The sequence below is a fragment of the Schistocerca gregaria genome, chromosome 8 (genome assembly GCF_023897955.1).
Source record: "Schistocerca gregaria isolate iqSchGreg1 chromosome 8, iqSchGreg1.2, whole genome shotgun sequence".
NCBI lineage: Eukaryota > Metazoa > Arthropoda > Insecta > Orthoptera > Acrididae > Schistocerca > Schistocerca gregaria.
The window spans coordinates 493691972-493716219 of NC_064927.1; the positions used below are offsets into that span (position 1 = coordinate 493691972).

Here is a 24248-nt window from a genome sequence, read left to right on the forward strand (position 1 = left end):
TGAACTTACTTTTCCACGTCCCCTCATGTAACGAATAGGAGTGGACCAAAAACAGATGTCAGTGCGACTTTCTTGGTGATTTCACCACAGTCGCTAAAACTCTCTCACTTTCCAACAAAGTTTGAATTATTCAGCACAAATTTTCCATTTTGTTGTTAAGTATGATAAAACCAGTTCTCTTTAACGCCATCAATTCCATTAAGCTTTGACTTTTTCTAAGAGTGCAACATGGTCTACATATAAAATGCATCGAACAAAAATACCAACTGGCGATATTTTATTATTTAAGACTTTTACTATTTGATGAGTGAGTGTGTAAATAACATTCTCAGTCAACCAATCTTTCTGCAATCCGAAGTGTGACGTACTAAGTAAAAATTTTCTACCTAGATGTGTGCCTATTCCTGAGTACATTACCTTTCGATTATTTACGAAAAACACTTCAGTAAGAAAATTCGGCGATAATTATTTTTAAGTCTTTCTTCTCACTTTTACTATCAAGAGTTTTAACAATTGTATTTTTCAATCCGAATGGAAAAATTCCCTGTGCCAATGACGTATTACAGTCATCGCTATCAACATTACTTATTAAGTTAGAACAACTTCTCAGACTTCTGTTGAAATTCCATTAACACTATACGAGCTTTCGGTTTTCAGAATTCTTATAATTCTATTAATTTGAATGAATGATTCTTGCCCTACTTTTAATTGCTTCAAGAGTTATGGACTGACATTTTTACGTATTCTCTTGCTTCTTCAGCCGAACCATATAATTCTGTTTTTGCTGCTACATTCAGAAAGCGATTACTACGAATACTAGCAAATTGTGAATTATTAGTCACAACCATACACACACTTTATTCAATATGTAAACGTCACTACAGATATTTGGATTTAGGTTATGACATGTTCGTTATGCCTGCCATTCTTGGTGATAATGTGTCTCAGGCGAATAACGAAATTGTGCATGACCCGCTGAAGTGTCGGAACATCGACGCTATAGATGACCTCCTGAACGGCTGTTTTCAGCGACGCAATGGTTTTGGGGTTATTGCTGTACACCTTGTATTTAATACAGCCCCACAAAAAGAAGTCGTATGTTTGCAGATCCGGAGAATATGGTGGCCAATCGGGGTCCACGCCAGTAGCCTCTGGGTATCCCAGAGCCAGAATTCGGTTCCCAAAGTTCTCTTCCAGGTCATCAAGCACTCTCCTGCTTCGATGAGGTCGAGCTCCGTCTTGCATGAACCACGTCTTGTCGAAATCAGGGTCACTTTGGATAATGGGGATGAAATCATCTTCCAAAACCTTCACATACCGTTCGATAGTCACCGTGCCATCAAGGAATATCGGTCCGATTATTCCGTGACTGAAAACTACACACCACCATTCGCCCATGGAGGGTGAAGAGACTTCGCTTCCCCAAATGCGCCAATTTTGCTTACTGACTAACCCATCCCAATAAAAGCGGGCTTTGTTGCTAAACGAAACCATATTCACATCGAAGTTTTATTCGTCAATTCTATGGACAACAGCAATGGCGAAATATATCTGCTGTTCCATGGCTCTGGCTTAATGCCTGTTGGGTTTGAATTTTGTAGGGGAAGAGATGCAGGTTTGCAACAACAATTTGTCGCAGTGTGTCCCGGTTGAATCCCACCTGTTGGGCAGCTTGTCTGATCGATTTCCTGGGGCTGGTTTGAAACACAACGCATGTCTTCTCCATGTTTTCAGGCGATTTCACCCTTTTTGAACGACCGATATTGCCAACACTATCATCACGAACGCTACCCTTTCTCTCAAACTTGCGAACCAAATTCTTGATTGTTAGCACACCTGGACCTTTTGTCTTCAGCTTTAACTCGGTGGCAAACTTTCTTTGAACCGCAGTTGGGCTGTTTTGCTCGCATTGTAGGCCTCCGCGAGTGCTATACGCTCAGGCACGCTGTACCGTAAAATTTTCATGTGCAAATGGCTGACAACAACAAGGTGCGTGCGCATGCGCAAACTATAGTCCGTGAGACGAGTGATTGGTAATGACAGTTCCGGCGGGCAGACGGCGCTGTTCCCGAACGTGGCTCACAGCACGCGGCGCCCTGTCTGCTACACGCATTCTCTAGCGGCAGGAATAAAAGCGAGACAAAATACAAGTCGTATTGGTACGCGTTAATTTATTTAAAGTTGATGCTTCAAATACATTAACTCGGAAACTGTACAAGTATCTAAAATGCTGAAACATAATAAAGTTATTTGTTAAACTTCACAACTGAAATGAAAACTATTTTCGCTAGTTGTTGAACATTAGCAGTTTTGGTTTCCATTGTTAAGTATTAGCATTATTAATTTGTTCTACTACAAGCTACAGAATAACTTAGATAGAGTGGGATGTTCCCTTCTCTTATAATAGCTGTATATATAACGACGAATAGCGTCTTTCTGAAAATCGTCCAAAGCTGTCACCTGCTTATTTCTCGGTCGCTTCTTTCCTGGTGTGTGCAGCTTTGTTGTGCCACTCTCGTCACAATCTACACTATACTGCTCTTTCCCTATCTTTACAACAGTGTTCTTACATATTTTCAATGCTGCTGCAGTTCTCTTCACAACCTGAACAACAGGAATTAAGGGCCCACCTTTGTCCTTTTCTTTCTCAAAGTAATCCCTCACAGAGAACACGAATTCACGGGCCTGGGTGTGCAGCACACTTTTCTTCCTCCGTTTCACTTCTTGTGTTGGGGTGGTACTACCCGCCGCACTAGACATTGTTTACAACGAAACATAAACAAAGAAACACTAAAAACAACAAAAACGAAATAAACTGCGAATTCAACTTCAGACAAACAACGAACGACCGCACCGCCTGCACGCGAGACACTGGTAAGTTTCATAAGCGCGCGCGACCGGGTTTCAGAGCGGCAACGTGGCCCTTGCTACCCGCTCAAAGTCAGGCCGTCATTGGCTGCCTGCCTGCGGTCGCTAGGCAACGGAAAGACGCTACCGAGCTGTCAATACCAAAGACTCGTCTTCCAGACTATAATTCCCGTCATGCCCTGCGGCCAACCGTGCAGTTTGAACGTCCTACCGCGAACCGTTCGTAAGTTTTGACCATTTTATTTCATATAGTTCAATAACTGTCACCCTGCACCCTGCACAGTAACTCGTTGTCCTATGCGCATTTCTCAGGATTCCTATGTGGTCGTAGCTTTAATTTTCCTATAAGCACTCCTCATTTCTGTCAGCACGTGCATGTCTCTATACATTTTAATGATTTTGCTTAAAATATTACAGTATTTTTATACTATCAAAGAATGTCGCATCATGACTTCTTGTTGCCTTTATTTATATAATTTTCCTTTCCCTCTTACATCAGATTATAATCCCTGAAGTTATACGTGGCTTATGCTTTTTAATGGACTTGCTGGATAACATTTAGAAAAGCAACTTTAAAATATTGACACAAATTTACTATGGCATAAATTGAATTTGACACTAGCGTCTCTTTCTATGTCTATCACAGTCCATTCCACCTCATGTAACTTACTCTTCAAAACTCTAACCTGGTTTCATTAATAAACCTGACTGCTTTGTATGACCATCCCTTAGAGATGTAAAGTGCTTCACTGTTTATTTACATGAATTGTGGATCATGATCAGATAGTCGATTAACAGTTGGGCACAGTCTATACATATATTATCAGTCAGGATCCTGCTATCTTGCACACACCAGCTGGAAAATTATCCAATGAAATTAGACGGAAACATCCAAATATGACTCTCGTTCATTTTTTCTATCTGTATCTTTTTAGAATCAACGTTCAAATCTCCACAAACCACTAACTTTTTCGTCTACTCTGACAGGTAGCTCAATAATGCTCCTAAATAGCTGGAAGTTCCCTAGAAGGGATTTGGAGTCTGTTGCGTCTACTAGAGAAGTATTCTGTGGTAGCAAACTCGCATGCAAATGCTTATAGGTTCTGATCAACGCAAAAACTATTTGTTTCAGTATTTTTGACTTTGCATCCAAGTCTTAAAAATGTTGCATTTTCACCGTTTTCCATGTTAATTATACACGAAAATGATTGTAGTCTATAATTCGCAATATTTAACTCCTCGCCCTGTCGTTACACAGTGTTCAGAGAGGTATAGAACACCTATAGCGATGAGCTCTGACACCTCGTTCTATGACACCCCAGATGTGTCAGATCGTGTTCAGATCTGGCCAGTTCGAGGCCAGCAGATCAACTGGAACTCGCCACCGTGTTACTCGGATCACTCCATCACACTCCTGGCCTTGTTACATGGCGCAGTATCTTGTTTAAAATGCCGCTGCCATCAGGAAACGTGATCGTCATGAAGGGGAGTACGTGGTCTGCAACCAGTGTACGATACAGCTCGGTCGTCATGCTGCCTTGTACGAGCTCCATGGGACCCATGGGTGCCCAAGTGAATGTTCCACAGGGCGTAATGGGGGCACCACAAGCTTGTCTCCGTCCTGCAGTACAGGCGTCAAGGAGCTGTTCCCCTGGAAGACGACAGATTCGCGTCCTTCCAGCGGCTTGATGAAGGTATGGGGGTTCATCAGACCCACACACAACGCTCTGTCACTGCGCCAACGTCCAATGCTCACGTGCCCACTTCAGTCGTAGTTGCTTATGTCATTGTGTTAACACTGGCACGTACATGCATCGTCGGCTGCGGAGGCCCTTCGCTAGGAGTGTTCGGTGCACTGCGTGTTCAGAAACACTTGTACTCTGCTTAGCATTAAAAGTCTGATTTTAGTTCCGCCACAGTTCGCCGCCTGTCCTGTTTTACCAGTTTGCCCAGTCTACTACGTCCGACGTCTTTAATGAGGGGAGGCAGCCCAACCCCACGACGTCTGAACGTGGTTTCATTTTGGGGTTCTCCACGTGTTGAAGACGAGTCGTACAGTTTTCTAACTGCTCGTACCGAGCCTCCGGGCCACCACGATCTGCCCTCGGTCAAACGCAGATAGATCGTCCCCACTCCACACTCGGTGAATCTACGTGCGCAAGTGTGTGTGTGTGTGTGTGTGTGTGTGTGTGTGTGTGTGTGTGTCCGACTAGCAGTTACTCGTCGCGAGGTGACGCTGCTACTGCCTGGGCGGATTCATATCGCTAGTAGGTCGATCGGCATAACATTCTGGCAGATCAGTGTATTATTGTCCCGTTATGCTCTAGTTTCTTTTAAGACTGTCCGTCTGTAACCTGGCTCTAACCTCGAAAATGTGTCGCTCTGACTCCAGTGAACACATGAATTTTGTCTTGTTTTCTTGTCGCCCCCCCCCCCCCCCTCCCACTTCCCTCTTGCTTCCTATAATTGCAACCTCTTACTTTTCAAATGCTTTTTTGAAAATACATTACCACAAAATGTTTTTATGCCTTCAGCCACCTAATGTTGACAACTGCTAAAAGATTTTGGTAGCAGCCCAGACTGTAAATGCAAGTTACACTGAGGATGAACGTATGCCACTCGAAATAGACGACAAAGATAATTCCAACGTACCACTCTAATGAGTACCTGCTGTTACAACATCCTGCTGTACTGAAATATCGACGGAACACTTAACATTACTTCACGAACAAACCTGTAACAACGTTATCTTCATAGGACAGGTGACGTGTCAAACGATGCTCAGGAGTATGTGAAGGACACGTAATAGGTTTCGCCAAATAGCGAAACTGGAATCGCTGAATACGTACTCTCGAATTCTGTCAATGGGCGTCTCTCGCCGAATCAGCGCTTCTCCTCTAGTGCTTGCTAAATGTATAACGCGACTTTTTACTCCACAGCTGGTCCACTGGTCAACTCGACAAGAGGGACAGATGTGGGAACAGCTGACGATAACGCCATCGGCGGCCTGTCGAACAAGACTGGCCCCGGCGCAGCCATCCGCCCCAGCCATCTGTCACTCGGCTCCGATAGCAACGCAAGCGTCACCCACAACGCTACAGCCAACACTACCAATGTGCCTGGCTTCGACAGCATCGTCGGGGTCATTCAGAACAGCACTGCCAATGCCACGAGGAATGTGCTCGGGGGACACACTGCAGCCAACTGGAGCTGCGGTGTCAACGTGAGTCACGCAGTAAATCAGTCTGGAGGCGACGCTGACAGCTTCCCTACTCCGAAATGTGCAGCAGTTCTTCCAACTAATGTCAGCACATTTCTTCCAACAAATGCCAGCACCGCCAACTGCAAGAACGGCACGCACTGCTTGAACGCCTCCGTTGCATCAGGCAACAATGATACACGTGTCACTGAGTACGTATGAGCTCATTCTCAGAAACAAATTGTCCCAATTTAAGAGGAACTAACTAACTGTGTTTGTTGAGAACTAAAATATCACCAGGCACTTGCCAGTAACTTAATTATCTAAATATCATTAGACAGTAAAACGAATGAAGTCTGTCTATAATGAAAAAAACTTAGTTTACTTACAAGTCTTTAAAAGTGTAAGTACAGTGTAAAAATTTTATAGAAACATTTTCAGTCCTCGCCCCAACACTAACGCCTATGGGTAAAACGTTATCAGAACAATATTGTGGATTCAACAGTAACATTAAATGTTCACGGTACAGTCCAATGTCAGACCCCTACTGCACATTTTCCAGGTAGGAAGTGATGTTCTACATCTCTATACATTGTTGTTGTTGTGGTCTTCAGTCCTGAGACTGGTTTGATGCAGCTCTGCATGCTACTCTATCCTGTGCAAGCTGGTTCATCTCCCAATACCTACTGCAACCTACATTTTTTTTTAAAAAAAAAGCAGAACTCGCCCACTTTTTTTGCTTCTCACTGTCTAACCCAATTCCACCAGCATTATCTGACTTCATGCGACTACAAGCCAACAACGTTGTTAACTTTAATTCTTCTTATAACCTGTTTTCAAGATAATATCCACTCCGCTCAACTCATCTATCAAGAGCTTTGCAGTTTCAGGCAAGATTACATGCCATCATAAACCTCAAAATTTTTCTCTCTCTTCCAGGAACTTCAATTCTTGCACCATAAGAAAGTATTTCAATTAAAAAACCTAGTAAAATCTTCTAAAAACTTTTTGGTAGCCGTATAAGCGGTTAGCAATTGCTTTATAAAAGGATCACACACAAACCGTTTCGCGATGGTTTAATCACTTTCTCAGATGTTCGCATGTTACTAATTGAACATTGGTTCGTTAAAATACATGGTTTCCTAACTTTCGGATGGCATTCTTGTTGGCAGAACCGCCTAAATTGAATGGTTACGAGATGATCCATCAAAATTCCAAATTACAAGTTTTTTAGAAGATTTTAATAGTCTTTTGAAAATTTTTTAAAAATTTTTGGATGCCCAAACCGTAAAATAATGTTCTTTCGCCATACTTTTCCTAGGTTTCCTTTACTGTTGATTCAGTGTGACAGGATAGATTACAACCTTATCTCATTCTCTTCTCAGTTACATCCAACCTTCATCTCGTTCGACTAACTGCAATCTGGTTCCTGTATTAATTGCAGATAACTTTCCACTTCTATTCTTATCACTGATAACTTCTAAATTTCGAAGACAGTTTCTGTCAGCATTGTCAAAGCCCATTTCTCCGTATACATCCAATCTGCATGTGGGTTTGTCTTCCTACATTTCTCCTGAGCTCCAAACGTTCTTCCCCCATGTCTGCTTCCTACTGTGCCTTGTCTTATGCCCAGTTATTCCTCTACTGCCTCCACTATTTCCACCTTTGAGAGTTATCTATTTTAGTTAAACGTTGTCTAATGTTCCCTTTGAAACTCTCAACAATCTCCGGTTGTTCAACTTACACAGGTACCATTTCATTTTGATTCTGCTGTTTGGTTGGTTGTTTGTTTGTTTAGGGGGAGGAGACCAAACAGCGAGGTCACTGGTCCCATAGGATTAGGGAAGGAAGTCGGCCGTGCCCTTTCAAAGGAACTATCTCGGTATTTCCCTGGAGCGATTTTGCGAAACCACGGAAAACCTAAATCAGGATCGCTAGACGCGAGTTTGAACCATCATCTTCCCGAATGTGAGTCCATTATACTAACCACCGGCACCTCGCTCGGTTTTATATTCTTCAGTCCATATTTCATAAAAATAACTCTACGTCAAAGTACATATCTTCGCATGAGTATGCTTTTCACTTTAAAATATCGTGTCGAAATCTCTGTCTTTCTATCACATAATTATCTCCCATCACGTAATTATCTCTGAATCTTTACCGTGTACACATCCTTCTTTCGTGATTCTCAAACCAAGTGTTGGCAATGATTAAATAGTGCTCCGAGTAAAATTCTATCAGGCTCCTTGCCCTTTCATTGCTGTCCTCCAGTTATCTTTCTCCTACTATTTTTCCTTCTTTTCCTTTCCGTACCGTCGAATTTCAGTTCCTCATCACAAATTTTCATCTCGCTTAACCATCTGAATAATTTAAGTTCCCATATTATACATTATTTAAGGTTTCTCATCATATTAGGAGCTAGTAGGCATATAAACTTTCGAATAATGTGGTGGAAGCTGACTTGAATACGATAACCTGTTCATGTTTTTCATAGATTTAACGCGCTTTATTTTTATCTTGTTCATTATTAGAGCTATTTCTGCATACCACATTTGATTTTGTGTCCAGAACATTGTACTCACCTAACCATAAATCGTGTTTTCCCTGGCACCGCACTTCGATCATTCATTTTATCCAACATCAAACTATTCATTTCACTTTTCAATTTCTCTAATCGAAATGATTAAGGCTTCTGGCATTGCACGTTCCGACCCGTAGAACGCTTGTGTGTGTGTGTGTGTGTGTGTGTGTGTGTGTGGGGGGGGGGGGGGGGGGGGAATCTTTATGAAAACTACTTCCTCCTCAAACGTGCACGTCCAGAAATGCGAATAGTCTACCTAGGAGAATTCCATAATTAAGCCACAAAATTAAGCTGCACGTCATCGGGGAAATTAACGACTACAGTTTTTCTCGGGTTTTTACATTGCCGTTATACCAACAGTAAATAGACATGTTGCCTTATATGGCATTCCAGAAAATACACAACAATTACGTTAAGATTTCAGCTTCTCTTGTTCAATGTTTCAGGCGCAACACAACGTTACGGAACGATACACTAGGAGAGCACATGTTGAACGATGAAGACGTTCCGAAGATAAATGAAACAGGTACGCTTTTTTGATATGAGAAATGTTATTCGTAGGAGCCACGACTAATTAACATCTGATACCTGTTTACTATGATGATGAAACGATGAGGCATTCATCTATTATAGTTTTGTTTGTTTAAGCATGCCTTTCATACAATAGACAGTGGTGCTGCTTACGTCCATCATTATGCATGATCAATACAGTTACTAATGATTGACTAAATGGATAAAATCATACCAATTTAAGGTAGATGTTAAATCGTTGTATTTGATAAATCTGTTACTAATTCTTCCTAGATTAGGATAACTAACACTGCCTAGAACTACTTTGTGTAACATGTATTTATATGGGCATTATTTTCATTAACGGCTCGGACGACACAAACCAGTGTAGAAGAACCTGTGCTGGATTCAGAATCGTTACTGTAGTATGCTATTGGAAATTGCGTATTTAAATTTAGACCGATCGACGAAAGATCTTTGCTAACCATTCGTTAGGTCTCTTCTCCGATGCAGACGTCACAAGAAATATGTTAACAGTTGAAACATTGCATTATTTTTCTCTTTTGGGGATTACATGCTGCGATGTATGTGGCAAGTTAAGGCTCTTTGTTGGATCGGCAATGGAACACGGATGCCTGACGTTAGGTACGTAACAAAGTAGAAAAAGAAAAAAGTACAAAAGTTTCAACACGTGTCTCGGATGTATGCTCTATGTTTAAGAAAACTGTTTGAATCAAATGAAAGCTGAAAACAAGCGCTTTTCCCCGCCCACCATGAAACAAAACAAGATGTCTATTTTGTCAGAATTACATCGCGGATGAAACTGAACATAAAAAAAGTGTATTTAAGGAGGATGCCTTCTTTTCACTGGGACTACTTCTGATCTCTCTAGTTGCTCTTGGGTACTTTCCAGGTCTCAGTCCGTGCCCTGGTAACAGAATAATTACAGCAGTGTCCGCGAAAGCCAGTCGTCCCTGTTCTAGTTCATACTACGGTCCAACACACAGTTTTAAATGTTCACATTTAGTGACTCAATAAATTAATTACACTGTGTGTGCATAAACCCAAGTCCAGCACTTCACGTGCTATAAAATGATATAAATTTAAATTGTATTTCGAGTATCTAACCAAGCAAGCCCTGGTTTCGAAGACTACTACACTGAAAGCGATAATGAAAGTTTGTGACGACTGGGTATAGTAAGCTTTCCATAACTTTCAGACTTTGTAAGACTGCAGATTTCGGTGCGAGTGTATATACGTCGATGCCATATGTGTTTCGTGTGTTAGATCTTTAGTCCCAATACTGGTTTGTAGCTGCCTACGATAGTCTATCCTGTGCAAGCCTCTTTATCTCCGAATAACTATTGTAATCTACATGCATTTAAGCATGCTTACCGTATCGTGCCCTGGTCTCCCTCTACAACTTTTAACTCACTCCCCCCCCCCCCCCCACATATATATATATATCCCTTCATTATCAAACTGATGACTACTTGATGCTTCAGGATGTGTTTTATCAATCGACCCCTTCTTTTAGTCAAGTCGTGTCATAAATTTCGTTTTTCCTCCAATTCGATTCAGTACCCCTTCATTTGTTATCCCATCTGCCCATGTAATCTTTAGCATTCTTTTGTAGCACCACATTCCAAATGTTTCTATTTCTTCCTTGTCCAGGTTTTCCTTCTCTACTAGGCTACGCTCCCCAAAAATACTTTCAGGAGTGACTTCCGAATTGTTAGATCTACGATGTATTAGTTTTAAAAATTTTAGCTTTGTAATAAATAATCTTCTCGCCAGTGTCACTCTGCTTTTCGCGTCCCCTCTACTTCGGCCATCATAAAATAGCAAAACTCATCTCTAAGTTGTCTGATTCCGAATCTAGTGCCCTGATTTGATTCGACTACATTCCATTACACTTGTTTTACTTTTGTTGAGTTCATTTTATAATCATCTCTCAAGACACTATCCTTTACGTTCAGCTGCTCTTCTGAGTCCTCTGCTGTCTCTGATACAACTACAATGCCATGGGCAACCCTTCAAGACCTTTTTCACTTCCTAAACTTTGCATCCCTTCCAAAATTTTACGTTCGTTCTCTTTACTGATTGTCCCGTGCACACACTGAACAACTTTGGGAAGAGGCTACAGCCCTCTCTCACTCGCTTCTCAACTACTACTTCTCTCTTATGTTCCCCCACTTTTGTAACTGTGGTCTGGTTTCAATACAAGTTGCATAGTGTGTTGCTCCGTAAAAAGTATTGATTACCTTTTTGTGTCTGTAACAGGACTATTCAGATATCAGTACGAATCTAGCACTGTGGTTTTAAACCACCAAATATATCTCTCTCAGAATATGGACTCACGATAAAAAAAAAAAAAAAAACGATGGTGATGTGGAATATTTCGAAGGTGAAGAGAGATTTGTTTAACATAAAAATTGGCAAAGACATGACAGTGCAAGTAGTAAAACCATTCTGTCTAGGAAATAAGACTACACAGCACGATCCAAGGAGGAGATGTATCATAAGACTGACGGATGTATGGTTTTCTTCAATGAAAGTATCATCAAATATTGGTATAGAACTGAGGAAGAAGTGTCCGAAAACAATACCTGAAGTACGGCATTGCATAAAAGTAACGTAAATCATGAAAAATCCATATTATGCAAGTAAGAACACTGAAAATTAAGTGAATCAGTAAGATACGAAATACAAGTAGTTCACCAAAGGGCATATGGCGACGGCCTCCATCGAATGACCTTTGCTACACTATTTAGGGTTAATAGTGGCCAGGAGAACAAACGAGTCAGTGGGCATTTGGTACAGCATCCAACTGGAAGGAGCACTAGAGTGAAGAAATTGCTGGCCGTGTTAGGTGTAACAGCAGAGAAGCAGAAATGAGGAGACCATCACAGAACAGGGAAGAGTTGTAGGATGGCATCAAAACTGGTCGATGGGCTCAAGACTTTGAAAATACGCTTCTAATTATAATTTTCAGTGCGATTGAGAAAAAATTAATAGATGGACGCTTATGAGTAGAAAAATCATTGATAGTAACTGAAATTAAAATTGTTGTCATAGAAGGAATAGTTGTGAGTCGTGGGTGCTACACCGCTTCCTAAAGTCGTCTTACTAACAAACAAAAACACAAGAAGCCAAAATAAGTGCCAGGGTAGCTCATTTGGCAACAGCATTGTCCACAGAAGGCAAGGTTCTGGGTCGAGTCCCAGTCTCGCACACTGTTTCAATTTGCCAGGCAGTTTTGTAAACAAAATTATTTTCGAGTAATTCTCACCAGTACTAAATAATTCCGTTACGCAGTCCACATGTAGCAAAGATACTGTGTCTGAACACTTCCGAATACTTTTTCCGGAGCCCAGGACGATTATCCAACCAGGCAACAATGTCAGCCTTAAGCCTTTTAGCCCTTAGTTAAACACGTCGAAGCGCTGCAGCATGTGAGCTTTCTGGGAACTCGGGATGCACAGGTTCGAATCTCCCTTCGCGGCTATTTTCATACAGAGGACGCAGCGTGTTCTCGACAAGTTGACATTTGCAGTCGACGGCGACTCGTCGGCGTGTCCGCCGCTGGTGAGCCTCGAAGGATGGGGCGGCAGACCGCCGCTGGCCGTGGAGAAGGTGGGCACGCCGGTGCCGTTCGTCGTCATCCACCACACGTACATTCCGGGGGCGTGCAACACCAGCGACGACTGCCAAGCCAAGATGCGTTCCATGCAGGACTTCCACATGGCCAAGGGCTGGCTCAACATCGGTTACAAGTAAGTTCCCGACGGCTTCCAGGGCACGCCATTCCTGGTCTAACTCAGCGCAAACAGTTTTTTTGCCTGTGCTTGCTACTTACGAATGTTTACAGTCTTTGCCGCAGTTTATTACTTCTGATTCTGATTACACATTTCCACCAACTGCCATCATCGGATCTGCCGCGACACGAAAAATATAAGCGGTAGTAATACAGTCGAGTCGAAACGTTGGTTTTAAGTCTATAATTAAAGTATTTTATACAATGACGCAGTACAACACCCAGAAAAATTTTAATCATCATTGACACCGGCCGCGGAAACCTTCGTTTGTAGAGCGGTATGTAGGCGAGTGGTGGTGGTGGTGGTGGTGGTGTTGTGATCTTCAGTCCTGAGGCTGGTTTGATTCAGCTCTCCATGCTACTCTATCCTGTGCAAGCTTCTTCATCTCCCAGTACCTACTGCAACCTACATCCTTCTGAATTTGTTTAGTGTATTCATCTCTTGGTCTCCCTCTACGATTTTTACCCTCCACGCTGCCCTCCAGTACTAAATTGGTGACCCCTTGATGCCTCAGAACATGTCCTATAAACCGATCCCTTCTTCTGGTCAAGTTGTGCCACAGACTTCTCTTCTCCCCAATCCTAATCAATACTTCCTCATTAGTTATGTGATCTACCCATGTAATCTTCAGCATTCTTCTGTAGCACCACATTCCGAAAGCTTCTATTCTCTTCTTGTCTAAACTATTTATCGTCCATGTTTCACTTCCATACATGATTACGCTCCATACAAATCCTTTCAGAAACGACTTCCTGACACTTAAATCTATACTCGATATTAACAAATTTCTCTTCTTCAGGAACGCCTTCTTTGCCATTGCCAGTCTACATTTTATATCCTCTCTACTTCGACCATCATCAGTTATTTTGCTCCCCAAATAGCAAAACTCAGTTACTACTTTAAGCCCCTCACTTCCTAACCTAATTCCCTCAGCTAGTGGTATCCTGTTGGAAAACGCCCACTGGCGTGATGTTCGCAATTGGCAGCGCAAAAGATTGAATCACCAGATTCACGTACACATTTGCAGCCAAAAAAATGCCTCTAAGCCCTATGGGACTTGACATCTGAGGTCATCAGTCCCCTAGACTTAGAACTACTTAAACCTAACCAACCTAAGGTCATCACTCACATCCATGCCTGAGGCAGGATTCGAACCTGCGACCGTAGCAGCAGCGCGGTTCCGGACTGAAGCGCCTAGAACCGCTCGGCCACCGCGGCCGGCTATTTGCAGTCAGGGTGCATGGGATAGTTACGAGAGAGCTCCTGCTATCATATGAAATCGCACCACACACGAGAACTCCAGATGCAGCGCCACGCTGACAGCTTGGTAATAGGTCCTCAACTGGACTCCAACCAACAAACGGCCCATCGAGGCAGAACCAAATTTCCTCAGAGAACGCAATACACCTCCACCCTGCCCTCCAATCAGCTCTCATTTCGCACGACCACCACCGTTTGATTCTGGTTTGAGGTTACTGGAATGCACGCTACAGGACATCAGGCTCGGAGCTGCCCTTGAAGTAACAGATTTGTAACTGTTCGTTGTGTCACTGTGGTGCCAGCCGCTGCTCAAATTGCTGCTGCGGATGCTGTACGATGCGGCAGAGCCGCACATAAAAAACAATGGTCTTACATCTCCGTAGAGCCACGTGGCCGTCCAGAACTCGATCATGTTGCAACCGTACATTTTCGTGACCACCGATGTCGGCAATCATGTACAGTGGCTACATTCCTGCTAAGTCTTTTTGCAGTATCGCTGAAGGAACATCCAGGTTCTCGTAGCCCTATAAACGACCTCATTCAAACTCAGTGAGGCATTGATAATGGCGTCTTTGTCGCCTTAAAGGCACTCTTGACTAACAGCAACTCACGTCCTGCCACAGAGGTAACCAACGCTCACGACCGTTACACCGTGTACTGAGAGCAAACCCGTGCTGCGACACTCTTATGCAACTGGCTACAGGTGCTTTGATACCAAATTCACAGTCCGACACTGGCACAAAGCCGGCAAGTCAGTAGCCAACTCTGTTACAGCGATTTTTCATGACTCTGATCTGGCTTGCAGCTTCATCGTGGGAGGCGACAATCGAGTATACGTCGGCCGCGGATGGGACACGGTCGGCGCACACTCTCCAACCTACAACTTCAAGAGCGTCGGCATCAGCTTCATCGGCGACTACAGGAGTGAGTACTCAGTTCTTCTGTCTCTGGGTAAATTACAACGTGCTAGCTCCCAAATATCTTGACGCTGCAAGTAATGCTAGAAATAAATAAGGCAGCCATTTCGTTCGGAGCCATTCCTACCTATTCCACCATTTCAGACGGAGTGCCCGACTTTCTCCGGTTGGATCTCAGACTCCGCCCGTGGTCCCGGTGCAGCCTCGCTCTTTATCAGCTTCCAGTAGTTTCCGGTGCAGTTCTTGAGCAGCTTCCACACAGCTCTCGCGCCGCTGTCTGTCGACGCAGTCCTGTAATACGTCACGTTAGTGTGACGTACTGGCACCGTTCATTTCATTTTCTGGCGCCTGGGTACTTTATTTTTGGAATTGCCTTTTGTGCATTGGGTAACTTTTCTTGTTAATCTCAATCTGTCGTCAACACAGAATGTCTTGGTTCGGAGCATTACCAGTTTAGTCGAAGTTGACTATCTTCTTCTATTCGGATTTTCAAATTGTTACTTACAACAAACAAAAGTTTTGGCGCCAATTAAATTCACTAATGCTATTCTCACTATGGATACCCAAAAACGAAATTGGTAGTGTTGGTGATATTTCGCGGACGGTGGACACGATATAAAAACTCACTGCTCTGTAGACGAAGAAACAAAGGGGTCTCAATGATAGGCAATATGTACTGACAGTCACTTAAAGTGGAGCAAATACTGCAAAATGTTTGTTGCAGGGAAATTTTATGTCTTAAAAACAGCCAAAGTGGTGTACTTTTTATTTTATTTGTGTATAGTGAGAAGAATTAACGAATATGTAACGTATCTTCTGTTTTTTTTTTCTTCCCCTTTTTTTACATGTGTAAAATGTTGCACCCAAATATAATTGTCACATTCTTGAGCTTTAACTAACTATACCTCCCATGAACCATGGACCCTGCCGCTGGTGGGGAGGCTTGCGTGCCTCAGCGATACAGATAGCCGTACCGTAGGTGCAACCACAACGGAGGGGTATCTGTTGAAAGGCCAGACAAACGTGTGGTTCCTGAAGAGGGGCAGCAGCCTTTTCAGTAGTTGCAAGGGCAACAGTCTGGATGATTGACTGATCTGGCCTTGTAACATTAACCAAAACAGCCTTGCTGTGCTGGTACTGCGAACGGCTGAAAGCAAGGGGAAACTACGGCCGAATTTTTTCCCGAGGGCATGCAGCTTTACTGTATGGATAAATGATGATGGCGTCCTCTTGGGTAAAATATTTCGGTAGTAAAATAGTCCCCCATTCGGATCTCCAGGCGGGCACTACTCAAGAGGAAGTTGTTATCAGGAGAAAGAAAACTGGCGTTTTACGGATCGGGTAGGTAGGTTAGAAAATTTAAAAAGGGAAATGGATAGGTTAAACTTAGATATAGTGGGAATTAGCGAAGTTTGGTGGCAGGAGGAACAAGACATTTGGTCAGGTGAACACAGGGTTATAAACACAAAATCAAATAGGGGTACTGCAGGAGTAGGTTTCATAATGAATAAAAAAAAATAGGAGTGCGGGTAAGCTACTAAAAACAGCATAGTGAACGCATTATTGTAGCAATGATAGACACGAAGCCCACACCTATCACAGTAGTACAAGTTTATATGCCAACCAGCTCCGTAGATGACGAACAGATTGATGAAATATATGGTTAGATAAAAGAAATTATTCTGATAGTGAAGGGAGACGAAAATTTAATAGTCATGGGTGACTGGAATTTGTCAGTGGGAAAAGGGGGGGAAGGAAACATAGTGGGTGAATATGGATTGGGGCTAAGAAATGAAAGAGGAAGCCGTCTGGTAGAATGTTGCACAGAGCATAACTTAATCATAGCTAACACTTGATTCAAGAATTATCAAAGAAGGTTGTATACATGGAAGAAGCCTGAAGATACGTGAAGGTCTCGGATGGATTATCTAATGGTAAGACAGAGATTCAGGAACAAGGTTTTAAATTGTAAGACATTTCCACAGGCAGATGTGGACTGACCGCTATCTATTGGTTATGAACTGTACACCAAAACTGAAGAAACTGAAAAAAGGTGGGAATTTAAGGAGATGGGACCTGGATAAACTGAAAGAAAGAGAGGTTGTAGAGAGTTTTGTGAGAGCATTAGAGAACGATTGACAAGAAGGGGGGAAGAGATACAGTAGAAGAAGAATGGGTAGCTTTGAGGGATGAATTAGTGAAGGCACCAGAGGATCAAGTAGGTAAAAAGATGAGGACTAGTGGAAACCCGTGAGTAACAGAAGAAATATTGAATTTAATTGATGAAAGGAAAATATAAAAACGCAGTAAATGAAAAAGCCAAAAAGGAAAACAAACGTCTCAAAAATGAGATTGACAGGAAGTGTAAAATGGCTAAGCAAGGATGGCTAGAGGACAAATGTAAGGATGTAGAGGCACATATCACTAGATGTAAGGCAGATACTGCCTTCAGGAAAATTAAAGAGACCTTTGGAGAAAAGAGAACCACTTGTATGAATATCAAGAGCTCAGATGGAAACCCACTTATAACCAAAGAAGGGAAAGCAGAAAGGTGGAAGGAGTATATAGAGGGTCTATACAGGGGCAATGTTCTTGAGGACAATATTATGGAAATGGAAGAGGATGTAGATGAAGATGAAATGGGAGATACGATACTACGTGAAGAGTTTGACCGTGCACTGAAAGACCTGAGTCGAAACAAGGCCCCCGGAGTAGACAACATTCCATTAGAATTACTGACGGCCTTGGGAGAGCCAGTCCTGACAAAACTCTACCATCTGGTGAGCAAGATGTATGAGACAGGCGAAATACCCTCAGACTCCATGAAGAATATAATAATTCCAATCCCAAAGTAAGCAGGTGTTGACAGATATGAAAATTACCGAACTATCAGTTTAATAAGTCACAGCTGCAAAATACTAACGCGAATTGTTTACAGACGAATGGAAAAACTGGTAGAAGCCGACCTCGGGGAAGATCAGTTTGGATACAGTAGAAATGTTGGTACACGTGAGGCGATACTGACCTTACGACTTATCTTAGAAGATAGATTCAGGAAAGTCAAACCTACTTTTCTAGCATTTGTAGACTTAGAGAAAGCTTTGACAATGTGGACTGGAATACTCTCAAATTCTAAAGGGGGCAGGGGTAAAATACAGGGAGCGAAAGGCTATTTACAATTTGTACAGAAACCAGATGGCACTTATAAGAGTCGATGGGCATGAAAGGGAAGCAGTGGTTGGAAAGGGAGTGAGACAGGGTTGTAGCCTCTCCCCATGTTATTCAATCTGTATATTGAGCAAGCAGTAACGGAAACAAAAGAAAAATTCGGAGTTGGATTTGAAATCCATGGAGAAGAAATGAAAACTTTGTGGTTTGCCGATGACATTGGAATTCTATCAGAGACAGCAAAGGATCTGTAAGAGCAATTGAACGGAATGGACAGTGTCTTGAAATGAGGATATAAGATGAACATCAACTAAAGCAAAACGAGGATAATGGAATGTAGTCAAATTAAATCGGGTGATGCTGAGAGAATTAGATTAGGAAATGAGACGCTTAAAGTAGTAAAGGATTTTTGCTATTTGGGGAGCAATAACTGATGATGGTCGAAGTAGAGAGGATATAAAATGTAGACTGGCAAAGGCAAGGAAAGCGTTTGTGAAGAAGAGATATTTGTTAACATCGAGTATAGATTTAAGTGTCAGGAAGTCGTTTTTGAAAGTATTTGTATGGAGTGTAGCCATGTATGGAAGTGAAACATGGACGATAAATAGTACGGACAAGGAGAGAATAGATGCTTTCGAAATGTGGTGCTACAGAAGAATGCTGAAGATTAGATGGGTAGATCACATAACTAATGAGGAGGTATTGAATAGAATTGGGGAGAAGAGGAGTTTGTGGCACAACTTGACTAGAAGAAGGGATCGGTTGGTAGGACATGTTCTGAGACATCGAGGGATCACCAATTTAGCTGTAGAGGGCAGCGTGAAGTGTCAAAATAGTAGAGGGAGGCCAAGAGATGAATACACCAAGCAGATTCAAAAGGATGTAGTTTGCAGTAGGTACTGGGAGATGAAGTTGCACAGGATAGAGTAGCATGGAGAGCTGCATCAAACCAGTCTCTGGACTGAAGACCACCACCACCACCACCACCACCACCACCACCACCACCACCACAACAACAACAACAACAAAAACCACAACAACAACTATCTACAAACAGGATGTGTGTGTAAGAATAAGGAATGTATGTAGACTTTCTTACTCGTTCGGCATCACAGAGGCATAATTTACAATATCCTTATCACTATATACTAAAAAAGAAAACAATATAATTCTACAGTATGTTAGTTATGTTTTTGAGCCACTCTATGGCTGAGTCACTGAGTCTATGTATGTCCATGAATTCACCACCATAGCCATACACTTTGCACACGAGTAGATGGTCCATTGTCTGTATTTGACCGCACTCACATACAGCGCTGTCTGCCAGGCCCCACTTGTTCATCAGGTGTTTAAATCTCCCAACACTCGTTCTGACCCGGTTTAGAGCTGTCCACTCTCTTCTTGGTAGGTTGAAGCCATCAATCTTCTTGTTCGGATCGTGTACTAAATTTTTGTTCTTAAATTTACTTGCCGACCATACTTCGTTCCAGGCCGTCCTCGGCTCAAAGGCTTTTAGTTCTTCACCGATTTTCCAAAAAGGTGATCTGGATTTATACCTGTTTGTCGGTGTCAGATCTTGGTGGATAGGGAGGTCCGGGTTGTCTATAATTTTCCTGTAGGTTTTTAGGGCTAGCTGTGATCGCCTGATTTCTGGAGGCTCTATGTTCGCTAGTACAGGAAGCCATGCACAGGGGGTGGCCCCGAGTGTTCCCGAGATTATTCACATTGTCTCCCTCAGCTGAACATCCACTTTAGATAAGTGTGCGCTTCTCCTCCTTACTGGTTGAGAGTATTCAGCTACACGGTAGACAAGAGCTAGTGCTGAAGTTCTCAAAGTGCTCGCTTCACATCCCCATGTTGTTCCAGCCAGTTTCGAAAGGATAGCACTGCGGGATTTTAGTTTTTTCTTTGTGTCTTCGAGGTGTGAGCTGTACGTTAGGGTCCGATCTAGTTTCACTCCCAAATATTTAGGCTTATCCTCATGTCTTATGTTTTGGCCATTCGAAAAGATCTGTAATTTTCTGTGTGTCTCTCTGTTGTTGAGGTGCATTATGGTGCTGGTTGTTTTGTTGGGGTTGGGAAGTAGGTGCCACTTGGAGTAATGGGTGTTCAGGACTTCAAGGTCTCCATTCAGTGTTTCGTCGAGATCGTTGTAGTTTTTACTCTGATATGCGATGGCCAGGTCATCAGCATATGCAAATTTGCGTGATTTAGTTTCTGGCATGTCAGCTATATATAGATTCAAGAGAGCGGGTGCTAGTGCCCAACCCTGTGGCAAATCATTATTCAGAACCATGCTTTTACTGTTCGTACCATGGAGTGAGATCTTGATTTTCCTGTTCGTTAGTATGTTCTTGAGTAGTTTGTAAGTCTGCTTGCAAGTTATGATTCTAGTTAGCTTAAGCAGTAACCCTTCAATCCATACTGTGTCGTAAGCTGATGTGAGGTCAATGAGGACCAGGCCAGTTTTCAACTTGTTCTGGAAGCCTTTCTCAATATAGGTTGTGAGAGACAGAACTTGATCGCAGCAGTTTCTACCTGCTCGTAAAACCCGCTTGGTATGTTGGGAGGTTGGCTTCGATGTATGGAGTTAATCTAGTCAGCCATATTCTCTCGAATAATGTATAGGAGGTACATAGCAGGGATATTGGTCTGTAATTCCTAGGATTATCTCCAGTCTTTCCGGGTTTCAGCACTGCGATGACTTTTGCTTCTTTCCATTCCTTAGGCACAACCCCCGTGCTTATGCATTCCGTACAAAGTTTGGCCAGCCACCTTCTTCCTAAAATTCCCAATTCCTTTAAGAATTCTGGAAGGATGTTGTCAGGTCCGGCTGCTTTTCCTGTCTTCATTAGCTTCAAGGCCTGGGATCTCTCTTCTGTGTCCACTTCTTTTACAATGCCCATATTGGTTGGGTTATTAAGCAATAAACTGCTTAGCTCTTGGGAAATTTCTCTCTTTTTCGGCTGTTTTTAGCTGGATTTTGAAGGTCTGTTTCAGGACAGCTGCAATCTCAGATGCACTGGTTCCAAGAGTCGGCGTGTTAGGCGCTGCGGCACCGCCTAATTTCCTCAGCAGGCCCCAGCTCTTCCTGCTGGAGTGGGTAAAATCTAGATTTTCCATCGCCTCCTTCCATCTACTCCTGCGTTCCTCATTCATGGCGTTGATCAGTTGGTCTGCAGTCTCCTCGTCCCCAGTCTTCTCATATTCCTCCAGTAGTGTTTCACACTCTTTCGTCCAGCAGGGGGTGTATTCCTTTCTCGATCCTCGTGGAATTGCATTTAAGGCCGCTTTACGAATCTTTTGTAGTTCTCAGGGTTTGGTGGGGTCCGATTTATCGTTTTCTCAACATAGGATCGATATTTATTCCAGTCAGCTTTCCTCAGGTTCCACCGGGGGATTGGGGGGCTTTTTGTGACTGGGATTGATAGTCCGATCTCCACTATTACTGGATTGTGCTGGCTCCGGGGGAACGCCTCGAGGGCCCTTCTTATAGCTCGCACGGGTGTACCTGTTGCCCCCCGTGTGACGAAGGTCAGGTCAGGTGCTGACGTTGTGCCCCACGCCTTTGATTTGAAGGTCGCTGTGTCCTTGGGGTCGAAAAATAGGTGTAGGTCCCGGTTGTCTGCTCAGTCACTTAGTCCAATCCCTTCTCGGGTATCCCCATCTGGTGTGTTGAGAGTTAAAATCGCCAGCGTAAACTGCTGGGTGGTTAGCCTCGTGTAGGATACCTGTGGGCCATTTCTGTGATGGAGGTTTGTAGACATTATACAGTGTCATCCCTCCCAGTTTTATGCCTATCGCATGCTCTGCTGGTAACACTTTGGTGTCCAAATTCCTTAGGAGTTCGTTCTTCACTATGTAAGACAAATGCCCTGTATTTGTTTTCACTTTGTCATATGTTCATACGCTTTTAATTTTACAACGTCCCCCAGGGTGCTGTGTCCACGTATTATTGTTCACAGACAGACACATTTTGTTTCACATTTTGGTGTGTGTATAAATGTAAGGTGGTTAACATAATAGAAAGTGACCAGTATTAGGGAGGTACTAACCAGCATTTATGTTAGGAGAAAACTCGAATGACTTGGAGAAAATAACAGGTTCGAAATAAATAAACGTAGTCTTTACAGCTCCCTACGAAGATGGCTTGACAGTTTACAGCCGACATACAGGGCTTTTCAAAAAGAAGGAATAGATTTCAAACATTTATTGCTTCCAAACTACGACAGATAGAAACAATTCTACGCTTCTGGGAAGAGAGAAGTTCAAATTGTTATACGTTCAGTTTGAGCTCCATGTGTTACACGACATATATGAAAACAGCAGTTCATTTCATGGCACACACGAAGCACCTGGTCTCTTGTCATCGAATTCACAGCTTCAACAGTGCGATGTCGCAGACTTTAAAGAGTGACAGGCATAGGAGGGAGGGGGGAGGGGGGGGGGGGCAGGAAGAGAATTTCTCCATGCACGTCCGACGTTACTTGAATGGCCCCATTCCAGGACGTTTGGGAGGGGAGGAGCAGGAGACGGAGTTCATTGCAGGTGGCCTCTCTGGTCTCCAGACCTCAGTCCTTCTGACTTTCATCTGCGTGGTTACGTAAAAGACCGTGGTTTTATCCACCCTATGCTTGACACTCTTGAAAGTCTGCGATATCGCATTGTTGAAGCTGTGAATTCGATGATGACGGGAGACTAGGTGCTTAGTGTGTGCCAGGAAATAAACCACCGTTTTGATATATGTCATGTACCAGGGGCGGAGGCTATTAAGTGTATGGTTGCAGTTCTGCGGGACTGGAGCACTTTTTTTTTTTTTTTTCAGCAATGACTCATTGGATGTGTCCGTCCAGTTGATAGGCCAGCTCAGCTCATCGACAGTACATTTTATTGCTCTTTAAGAACGTCTTCTTTTCTCACACTAAAAACACACTTTGAAAAAATGTTCTCTCTAAAGGCATTCCGGCATAATATGTAGTACGCTTTCTGATTATTGCATAGAACTATGTGATGTTCACTGTTCGCTACTGCTGATCCTACATACCAAAACAGCAAGCTAAGGTTCGAGAAGGCACAATCGTTTACACTAACGGATACGTGAAGGTTACCACATATACAGAAGTACTGGTTAAAAGTAAGGAAGTCGGTATCTCTTTCACAGTTCTCAGTTGGCAAACGATGAACCATGGACCTTGCCGTTGGTGGGGAGGCTTGCGTGCCTCAGCGATACAGATGGCCGTACCGTAGGTGCAACCACAACGGAGGGGTATCTGTTGAGAGGCCAGACAAACGTGTGGTTCCTGAAGAGGGGCAGCAGCCTTTTCAGTAGTTGCAGGGGCAACAGTCTGGATGATTGACTGATCTGGCCTTGCAACATTAACCAAAACGGCCTTGCTGTGCTGGTACTGCGAACGGCTGAAAGCAAGGGGAAACTACAGCCGTAATTTTTCCCGAGGACATGCAGCTTTACTGTATGATTAAATGATGATGGCATCCTCTTGGGTAAAATATTCCGGAGGTAAAATAGTCCCCCATTCGGATCTCCGGGCGGGGACTACTCAGGAGGATGTCGTTATCAGGAGAAAGAAAACTGGCGTTCTACGGATCGGAGCGTGGAATGTCAGATCCCTTAATCGGGCAGGTAGGTTAGAAAATTTAAAAAGGGAAATGGATAGGTTAAAGTTAGATATAGTGGGAATTAGTGAAGTTCGGTGGCAGGAGGAACAAGACTTCTGGTCAGGTGACTACAGGGTTATAAACACAAAATCAAATAGGGGTAATGCAGGAGTAGGTTTAATAATGAATAGGAAAATAGGAATGCGGGTAAGCTACTACAAACAGCATAGTGAACGCATTATTGTGGCCAAGATAGATACAAAGCCCACACCTACTACAGTAGTACAAGTTTATATGCCAACTAGCTCTGC

At 43.1% G+C, this 24248-nt stretch overlaps 2 protein-coding genes across 5 annotated transcripts in view; one reads left to right on the top strand and one right to left on the bottom strand.

Annotated features, from left to right (window-relative positions):
* Positions 1 to 24248, bottom strand: part of LOC126284460 (trichoplein keratin filament-binding protein) — a 713651-nt gene that overhangs the window by 435746 nt on the left and 253657 nt on the right. The gene's annotated exons all lie outside the window — the stretch shown is intronic.
* The window catches only part of LOC126284462 (peptidoglycan-recognition protein LC-like), a 66088-nt gene that overhangs the window by 35530 nt on the left and 6310 nt on the right, over positions 1 to 24248 (top strand). The window contains exons 2-5 of the mRNA XM_049983395.1: positions 5808 to 6279; positions 9095 to 9174; positions 12715 to 12934; positions 15042 to 15160. Of these exons, the coding sequence (XP_049839352.1) occupies positions 5808 to 6279; positions 9095 to 9174; positions 12715 to 12934; positions 15042 to 15160 (891 nt within the window). The remainder of the gene's footprint in view (positions 1 to 5807; positions 6280 to 9094; positions 9175 to 12714; positions 12935 to 15041; positions 15161 to 24248) is intronic.